Raw genomic sequence first — 10,053 nt, forward strand, 5'->3', positions numbered from 1 at the left:
CCTTTTGCTTTGTTTTTGCAAGCCCGTAATCGGTCCCGTGGGCATTACGGGAGAATAATGCCCTGCAATTCAGTCACAATTAGGCAATCAGAGTGCATGTTATATTGGCTACAAACACAAGCCATATAATAATTACCAATACAGCTGCAGGTGTTAATGAGATTCACGTTTACCAATTGGCTTCAACCTTAACCACATTAGTTATTAGAGCAACACATTGTGAAGTTTATGCAAAGTGTAGCATAAAACTCATTATGTAGCGGTATTGTACATGAACATCTACAGTTGTTTTAGCCACTAGATTAAAATTTGACTTCAGGGGCATAATGGTGAAGTTTGAATCTGTTCTTTTTCAGGTCCGATTGCAGCAAGAAGCGAGCAAAAAGATTGCAGAGCTTGCCGAGAGAGCACACTCTGAGGCAATTGCGTGAGTACAGTAATTGAGTCCAAAGTAATTTGGCGCTTGGTTTGATTTTGTATCAATGCCACGTAATTGGTTAAAAAATGTCACTTTGTAACATTCCCTGCAAATTAAGAAAAACCAAACGAATCGTATTTTCTCTGCTAGAGGATGCACTCTGCCAGTAAGATGCGGCATGCCCCTTAAAGTTATTTCTATCAAAGTTGACAAGCTGAGAAGTTTGGCAAAGCATTAAATGGTTTAACACAAATTGTTGGTTTTGGAAGAAAGCCGCAACATTTTCATGTGTGTGCAAATGTTGTGATTTTGTCCCCGCTACACGGCCCTGCTACATGTCGCCTCAGTGTGCACTACACAAGCTTTTTGTTGCTGCAAAATGTCCCTGACGTCCGTGCAACATGACCCCTCGTGTCTGCCCACCTTAAACCTTTTGGTGCTGCAACTGCACTTCATACTGGGGATGATGAGGAGGCTCTTTGATAAATGTAGTACCACATGCAAACATTTGTGCTAAAAAGCGTGCCGCACGTGCAGCACGATTATGTTGCACTTTTAACCAATGATACTATTTTGTTGTGTTGTCGTTGCCGTAGACGTCTTCCTTTCTTTAAATCCCCGAATTAATTACCTGTAAATGTCTTTCTTTTAGGTCCCCTAATTTCACTAATTTTAACCAGGAACCCATGACCCGCAGCCTACAACTCTATGTGTTCATGTAACGGCGTTTTCACAGACTGATTTATTTTTAGATTGAATTTCCCGTGAATGAGACTCCCACAGGAGCCCAATGACCAATTACAAGAAATTAAGCTGACGTCATAGGGTCACCGAACCGGAACTGCCTTTGTTTTTTGACCTACCGGTAATTCGCGGGAAGGGCTAGTCTAAAAATAAACCTACTTGTGAAAACGCCATTTCACAGACGCTGTATGGAAGTTGCACGCTCCAGATGGGCTCCTGTTTTAACCCAATTATTTTTTTCGTTTTGCCAGTAACTTAGATGAAACAACAAGATCTGTTTACAAAGAGAACGTGAGATTGAATGCTGCGCTTGATTTTCACATGAAAGAAGGACAAGACTTAAAAAAGGTTTGTCGAGTGGCACTATAAGGAACAAAACAAAGTTGTTGTTGTTGTTTTTTTTGCGAGAAATCACACGCAAGCGATACGTGGCCCTCAGGAGGGCGTGTCACCTCGCGAGAGGAGTTTTTTACACTTGTCCTGTTGATTGCCACTTCTTTTGTTAACTCCAGAAATCATCACCGTAACAGAGATAGAGTCTGTAATCCTATCCTAGGTTATGAGTTCTAAGTTAATTGTTAAATGACCTTCTATCATATTTGTGATTGTTTTTGGCTCACAGGAAAGAGACATTTTGGATAAGAAAACAAATGGTCTTATGTCCGAAAAGGTGAGTTTGCAAACTGACCAAACATCTACAAATATAGTTTCTGCTTTGAGAGATGATCAGAATATCTTTATACTTCTAGGAATATCCTAGCACCATGTAACCTATATGTACTACTAACCTAGTAAAAGCCATCTTTGCTACGGTACATACATAAATACACACCTAATAGACCAATATATTCGTATTCTCAGTATTGGACTGGAACTAGCTTGCAATGGAGGCTAATTCGGGGGAATATGTTATAAAGTGTTTGCATTTGAAACGATCCCTCTGCATTAGCCCTCATTACCAGCTAGTTCTATTCCAATACTGAGAATACGAATATGGTCTATTGACCTCTCCTCATGGACGACTGTCATGGACACTTGTCACCCGGCGGCCATATTGGTCAAAGACAATAGAGTTCATACCCCGAGCCTCTAGTTTATGTGTTTGGAAGCGAGTTCAAGGGTTGCAAAACAAAAAGTTTCAGTCCCACGGGACTCAAAATAGTCGCAATGTGAAAAAGGCCCATAGGGGCTTTTCAGGGTCAACGAAACAACAACAACAACAACTGTTAAGAATCCCAACTGGCCGGAGGCAAACCATTCGGCTATTTACAAGTGCAGTCGAGAAGTTGAACCAGGGACTACCAGGATTAAATTCAACGAGTGCTCAGATCGGGTCTTGAACCCGTAACCACAATCAAAGTTTTCTGCATATAGCCGAGCGAAAAATCGTTCTGTCCTCTATGATCTTTTTAGTGCAAGGATCTTCCTCTCTCCACGTAAACAGTTGTATGGGTTCGTTAACTTCCCATGTAGTTTTAATACCCAGACGTGTTCTGAGACGTCCATTTCGTTCGCCCCGGGGTCGAACTCACTCACTCCCAAACGTTAGTACGATTCTTAACCAATTGAATCAACCGGTCAATTTTTTTTCCTATCTCCGAGTTTGTTTGCCGAAAGTTACTTCCCGACGACTTTAGATTTGTATTGTTGATTGGCTTACAATTTTCTCACCACATTCTCAGCCAATCACAGGTAAAAGAAAACTTTATCGTGTTTGGCTCCCTTCCGATTAATATTCCCCGCGCTTTTCGCTGGCTGCATGTATTTGCGCTGTGATACGATTGGCTCATTTGATATCCTGTGTCTGTTGTGATTGGTTAGAGAAATCACTTCCGCGCTCGCATTTTCCCGCGCTTTGCGCCGGCTGCGTGTGTTTGCTTTGCGACATGATTGGCTCATTTGATTTCTCGCCTCTATTTTGATTGACAAAAAGAATCCCTTTCTTCTGGTCTCAGAGCACAGATCGGAGCTACTTTGATACTGACACTTTTTTCTCGTTATTTCTTCAAACAGGAGCTTAACGGAATGATCGTGCAAGAGAAGATAGTTGAAAGCAAACAACATAAAAAGCAGATCGCAGAGGTGAATTGATTTTCCTTTAACGGGGGACAAAGAAACTGAAATCGAAATGGTTCATTTTATATCTAAGAGAGCAAACAAACGGTTTGAACCAAGGAGTCATATCAAAACTTAATCAAGGTTGTAAGATTCAGGGGTTTCATTTAGGGCCGGCCACCGGGCAAACTGACAGGCTGTGGACATGACTTTGCTCGGCTGCTTTCAACATCTCAACGGACTGGGTTTTTTAATACAAAGATTGATTTAAAAAATACAGTTTTGTCCTGTTCTTAATCTGTTGTCTGTAGTCAAAATATCACAAGTTCATACGCTGCGTTCAACTTTATGTTCAACTCAGAACGAATCGCCCCCATAACGCATTGCGAAAAGAATTGCGCTCCACAACAGACCACCTGAAGTGTCCCAATGTTGCATGTTTCGGTGTGGCGGCCCAGAAAAGATCGCGGTCGATCGCCGATTATTTTTCTTCGCGAGCCGAATTGCCTCTAGCCAAGAAAAGGCCAAGATCTGGGTATACTTTTTTGTGTTAGGTTAATGAATTAATTTTCGTGTGGCTATTGGTATCAAATCATTAAATTGTCCAAAAAAAGGTGTTATTTTTCTGTGGTTGAAGAGCATTGCTTTATTTTATGAACTTTGCCAGTCAAGCTGGCAGAGCGCCACAACAGCTTGCGTCAATTACTGTGGCCCCTTTTTTACCCTCCCAACCATGAAACACAACAGAAGACAGGGCACAACACCGGGAACTACGTGCCTTACTCTTAGTGACAAGTGTGTGGGTTCTTTTTACGTCCCACAGGATTATAAACATTGAAGGGTTCTGAGACGGGACCTCCGGCTTATCGTCCTTATCCGGGAAGACTTGAAAGTCTAGCCATTTGCAGTTGTAGTTACAAAGGCAGCACTTTCTCCTCGGTTATTTAAAGACCCTGAGTCCGACCGGAGTTGAACTCACGACCTCCCGCGTGACAGTCCGGTGCTCAACCATCTCTACAACTTAAGAATTTCACAATTTTCCCTAACCCCCCTAGGATGGAAGGCCCTGTGGCCTTCCCAATTCTTTGCCCGTGTGTTAAACCCATATGCCCCCCTTTTTCAAACCTTAATGAAACCCCTGAAGATTGTCTGGGTGAGTTTTAGGTTAGTTCCTAAGCGGAAGTCATTCTCAGTTCAATTTTGTGGACGACTTTCACTCGAGCTGTGAAAACGTCATTCAGTGTCACTAACAATGGTCTTTCTGAGGACTAGCTACAGCAGACACACGCATATAAGCACTTAGATTTTTCCAAGTTAGGCTAAATAGGTTCTTATTTAAAAATGGTATTTACAGTAGTTTTAGGCTATCTAGATTCTTAAATTGGTTTTTATTTTCACAAAAGATATCGACTCTATGTTATGGTATGACTGATTTCATCTGATGAGGAGGTTGATACCTTTATATTTTATAACCATGAAAATTAAGTTTTTAACAAGATCTTTGCAGTTTTAGTGCAATTTGTTCCAGTCGCCTGAAATTTCAAGGTCGTTTTCTAAAATAAGAACCTGTTTAATTTTTTTTAGGCTAATCTGGTTTTTATGTAAGTTGGGTTCTAAAATGAGTGAGTAATCTAAATGGAGGATAGTGCTTGGAGGAACTTCAGAATACCCCGCCACAGCTAACCACTATTGTTTCCCCTATGCGGCATCTTTTGAAGAACGAGACTTAATACAATAGAGCCTATTCTTATTCAATGAAATGCAAATAAGTGGCGGGGTATTCTGAAGTTTAGCCTAGTGCTTCATTGGGAGCAAACTGACAATGAAGGATAATCCTTCATTTGAGGAAGAGATGGTGTTGTTATTAGACTCCCGTGCCAACAATCCCACCAGCTACACAGGCTTTAATCAGTGTGGAGTCACTTCCATCCTGCCTTTTCTAGGAGCAAGCCTTGTAATGGTACCGTTTCTTTATTTCTTAGTTTGAAGAGAAAGTGAAGACTTTGGAAAAATCATTGAGCCACGTTGTGCGTGAATTTGAGGCAGAACGAGCAGCACTGGTACAGACAGCCGAGAACGAGACCCGAAGCAGCAGGACAGGAAATTCCCTGGGGGTGGGGGGTTATAGAGCGCCGGAGATTTAGCCTCTTTTTCAGGGCAAGATGAGTTCCATTGTGGTAAAATAAAGGTTAACAACTTCCTAATTGAATCACCACCAAACTGACGATGAAGAATTTATTTAGCTGTCTTTCTCCTTAACCATTTGAGCCCCATGTGCCAGGTAATCTTTGAGGACTGTTTTTCTTAAAAATTAGAAAGAATCCTTGGGATAAGCTTATCAACGATTTTTGCCACTCATTGTAATTTATAATAACTTCTTACAAACCGAGCGCGAGGGCCGTACTGGGGAATATTGGCCCGAGGTCGTGGCAGTACGAACCGAGCGTAGCGTGGTCCGTACGAGAAAAAACCGAGAGCCAATATTCCCCAGTACGGCCCGAGCTAGCGCGGTTAGTAAGTAGTTTATTATATAGCTTTTTAATTACCTTTTGCTTTGTTTTTGCAAGTCCGTAATCGGCCCATGGGCATTACGGGAGAATTATGCCCTACAATTCAGTCACAATTAGCCAATCAGAGTGCGCGTTATATCGGCTTCAAACACAAGCCATATAATAACTTTTTTTAATGGCTAATATTTCCCTTATTATCGAAACTAAAGGCTCCCTGACTATGCTTTTGAAGTCAATTTGTAAATAGCATGTACATGTATAATGCTAGTCTCCCTCGAAGAATAGCCGACGGCTATAGTAAAATGCCTTCTGTGAGAAATCTCCTATGTTAACAAAACAAATTGTAAACAATGACGTCAGGAAAGATTCCCTTATTGCAGTGCATTGAATTAAATTAATCAATTAGTAAAAGCAAACCAGTTTCCTGAATCAGTAAATCATTGCTCGGCAATGTAGACGTTAGACTAAGCGTAGCAATAGGCCTTATTCAAGATAGCCGGCATGTTGGCTTTCAAATTGTCATGCAAATTAGCCATGTGTTATGCTGGGGGGCAAACATTGGAAAAAAGGCAAATTGCGGAAAATCGGTTCGTCGAAATATTGAAATAACATTGCTATTAGTACATTTTAGAATTTAGAATTAAGTACTTTTTATAATAAATTTATATCTTTTGATTACCTTTGACATTTTGACTTTCTACTTTGTTATCTGCTCATTTTTCACAAAAAACATCGAAGTAACTTGCGTAATCATTCTACTTTACTGCTTAGGTTATAAACATTCAATGAACGTGAAACAAATCATCTGTGTGGCTAAGATGTTCGTTATAACCTCTCGAACTCGCGTTGTTTGCCCCCTCAAAAGTGTGTAGCTAATTTGCATGATAATAGCAAATCCAACATGGCGGCCATCGTGAATAAGGTCTATTGCAATCGCATAATTACTTTCGACAGTTATATTTATTTTGATTTTGTTACTCAAACAATCTCCTGTCTGGTGTGATTGCAGGGCTGAAATTGCGCGTTTGCAGAGAATAGTCGAGTTAAAAACGAAGGAGATGAACCGTGTGAAGAGACTGGCAAAAACCATTTTAGACCAGGTAAAATGATCGGCAAAGCAACTCACAAGAATTGGGAATATTCCCATGAATGGAATTGACTGGTACAATTTCGGTTTTATTCCTTGTACGTTACTATTTGCTGACGTTACTATTTGCTGACGGGGAGTTTAGGGAGCGACTGCGTAACAAATTTGACGACAGTTTGTGCATACGTGAACGAATCTTTTATTCTTTGCCTTCAAACTGACCAGTTCAAAATATAATTTACTAATCGGTATTGTAGCATACGGTCGCATACCGGTAATTTAGTAACTAACTTAATGACTGAACTTAATAACTTTACGTTAAACTTATAACGTATCCCTTTAAGCAATAGAATCCAAGATGGCCGCCGTATCGGTCCAGAGGTTTACCATGTTTATCATACAGTACACAATACAATACAAAGAATCTTAACCCAAGGAGATTTGAATGGGCCATTTCCGAGTTGCTGTTTGTCTCGTTTTCGAAGTGAGTCTTGGTGCTCAACTATTGTAAGGGAAGTTAGTTTGATTTGCATAACAATTCGCAACTCATTTCCATTTGAATGGTTGTGCGCCAGGACTCGCTTTGAAACTGAGGCATGCAGCAACTCGGAAATGGGCTATTCGCCCTTGTCACACGGCGGCCATATTGTCCCGGGAGAGCAAAAAAGCTTTGTTTTACCACGCCAAGCCTCACCCCCATGGTTTCCAGTGCGAGGCTTGGCGTGGTAAAACAAAGTTTTTTTGGTCTCCCGGGACAATATGGCCGCCGTGTGACAAAGGCGAATTGAGTACAACATGGAGTTGGGCGATCGTTCTATTTTTTTCTCATTTTGTGCTTTCGTTTCTTTTTCTTGCTAACAGAGAACAGAGGTAGAGCAGTTTTTCTTAGATTCACTGGAATATGTGAAAAATGAGATTGTCAGAAATAGGTGAGAATGGATGCTTTTCTCTGGTTCGCCGTCCTCGAAACTTTGAAAGATAAAATCGTCTCAGACGATTCGTCGTTTTCATTTACTGTTTGTTAGTTCTGACAGCGTCAGTGCTGTATCACCACTCCGAGACTTATGCATGAAAATATTTTTCAGTTATGGTTGGCTGAAAAAGAGTGCAGTTCTCATGTAACATGGGTGCAAATTTGTAACACGAGAGCAAACTACAAATTAATTTTGCACTCTTCCGATCTTTAAGTCTGAAAATTTTACTCGCGCTTATTTATACCAAATTGCACTCAAAATCATGTGATTACCATTAGAAAAGCCTGTCTTCCAAATATTCCATTTTTGGGTCGTCAATAAAGAAGAGGAAATCTTGCTACACTTGAAACTAGGTGGTTTTAGTTGCGTTACCATTTTGCGCCATGCTCGTAGCTCCTTTTGTTCGTCCAGCCGCATTTGTCCATTACGCCATCATGTGTGTCAAGAAATGGGTGGCGAACAATCTTCATGATGTTGTGTTCCTTTTCTCTCAGAATCCAGTATCGAAAAGACGCCCAACACGCTTACCAACAGCGCATGCTCGAAGCCCACGCTGGTCATAGTGATTTCCCGCGCGTGCGCACTTTTCGTCAACTGGACAGCAGCACAAACAACGTGTTTGACGACTTGAAGGAGGCCGAGCGGTGGACTGGGATCCAAGGAAAAGTTGACATGGCCGAGCTTACCTGGGAACAACGCGAGCGCATTCTGAGATTGTTGTTTGCAAAAATGAATGGATTTAAAGAAAAGAGACGGTATGGAAAATATAGAACGGTATTTTGTTTGTTTAAGCCTGGTTTTCACTAGCGACGCAAGCTCGAGAGATTCGTTTCAAGTGAAAACGAACCATAGCTCAAGCACATGCATACGAGGCAGAGACAGAGATTCACTAGTTCCAAGTTCTCTCTTACAACGCAGCACTGCGAATGGGATCTGGAACGGGTCTTTTCATTGGACGAACATCACAGCTTGTGTTGTGCTTGCGTTACGTCCCGTTTTCACACAAAACAAGCGTAAGCAAGCACAAGGAAAAGGAAAAAATTGATCCTTGTCCTATTTCACCTTTTTCACGGTGAAATAAGCGCTCTTGTGCTTGCTTCGAGAGTGAAAACCAGGCTTTACAACGATTTCCAAGGAAACGTCGGAAGGAGCAATTCGATTGTAGGAGCTTATAAGTCGTCTCTCGAAAGTCTCGAAAGTTTTCGGACCTTTGTCGGGTGCCGAATTCCCTCTGTTTCGTAAAAACAGAGAGTGTTTAAGTTATGAAAGCTCGCTGTCATTTTACTGGAAAACACGTTAAAAGACCAGCTTTTCAAATCAAGCCGATAACAGTTTCACAAATGGATTTCCGGGCCCAAAATCGTTTATGGACTTTCGAGAAAAAAAAATCAACCCAATTCAGTCCGTGCTTCACTCGCCCAGCGCCTTCCGGACGACCAAACGATGAAAGTAATAATTCGGCTCCATAATTTTAATTTAGGCAAAGGATTCTTACATAAATGAATTCCTGTTGACATATTTTTTCTTTGCCTATCAGACCTAAGATGCAAGCTCTCGAGGCCATGCCACCAGATTCGCAATCGAAAGCCCTGCCAAGTACGGACGAAAAAGCTCAGGAGATCCTGGGAGACAGTACCTTCATCACGCAACACGAAGTAAACGCTCCCTCCCTCCCAGCGGCGCTTCCTCCGGTTGGTACCACTTAGGCTTCTGCACGGCTGGCGCTGTCAAACAACTGACTGTTTTAAAGATGCCGAAAAATACGTTTCTAAGTCGCGATTTACATGTACATAAATAGATTTGTAGATGATAGAAATAAAATGTTATTTTCATGTACAGGAGAAACCTGTTCAAATTTCTATTTATTTATTTATTTATTTATTTCTGGTGGGGACGACGACATTTTTCTCTCCCCCTTTTTCCGAGAAAGAAAGTAAGAAAGAAAAAAACAGAAAGAACCATTTTATCCAATTGGAGTCTTTGCTTTGAAGGCAAAGAAACCTGCAGCACTATGTCTTTGTTTTCTAAGGTCGTGTTCTATTGGGATCAACCGTTTCAACCGCAACCGGTTTCGGTTGAAGCGGTTGAGGTTTTTTCCAACCGTTTTCGGTTGAAACGCGGTAACTCCTGGGAATAGTTATTACCAGACTTCTCAGCGTTGACAAGTTGAGGCCTGAAAGCAACACGGCAGGAGCCCACGGCCGACTTTAAATGGCCTGCGTAGACGACAGCGGTTGCTGCCAATGCTTTTTCAACCATTTCAAC

The 10,053-nt window shown here is 41.4% G+C and overlaps 1 protein-coding gene across 1 annotated transcript in view; it reads left to right on the forward strand.

Moving 5' to 3' along the window:
- LOC138049467 (basal body-orientation factor 1-like) overlaps positions 1 to 9,633 on the forward strand; it is a 16,665-nt gene extending 7,032 nt beyond the window's left edge. Inside the window, exons 8-16 of the mRNA XM_068895757.1 lie at positions 357 to 427; positions 1,414 to 1,510; positions 1,785 to 1,832; positions 3,176 to 3,244; positions 5,200 to 5,308; positions 6,733 to 6,827; positions 7,676 to 7,743; positions 8,283 to 8,543; positions 9,326 to 9,633. Coding sequence (XP_068751858.1) covers positions 357 to 427; positions 1,414 to 1,510; positions 1,785 to 1,832; positions 3,176 to 3,244; positions 5,200 to 5,308; positions 6,733 to 6,827; positions 7,676 to 7,743; positions 8,283 to 8,543; positions 9,326 to 9,494 — 987 coding nt within the window. The 3' untranslated portion in view covers positions 9,495 to 9,633. The remainder of the gene's footprint in view (positions 1 to 356; positions 428 to 1,413; positions 1,511 to 1,784; positions 1,833 to 3,175; positions 3,245 to 5,199; positions 5,309 to 6,732; positions 6,828 to 7,675; positions 7,744 to 8,282; positions 8,544 to 9,325) is intronic.
- The last annotated feature ends 420 nt before the right edge of the window (positions 9,634 to 10,053 follow it).

The sequence above is a fragment of the Montipora capricornis genome, chromosome 5 (genome assembly GCF_036669925.1).
Source record: "Montipora capricornis isolate CH-2021 chromosome 5, ASM3666992v2, whole genome shotgun sequence".
Classification (NCBI taxonomy): domain Eukaryota; kingdom Metazoa; phylum Cnidaria; class Anthozoa; order Scleractinia; family Acroporidae; genus Montipora; species Montipora capricornis.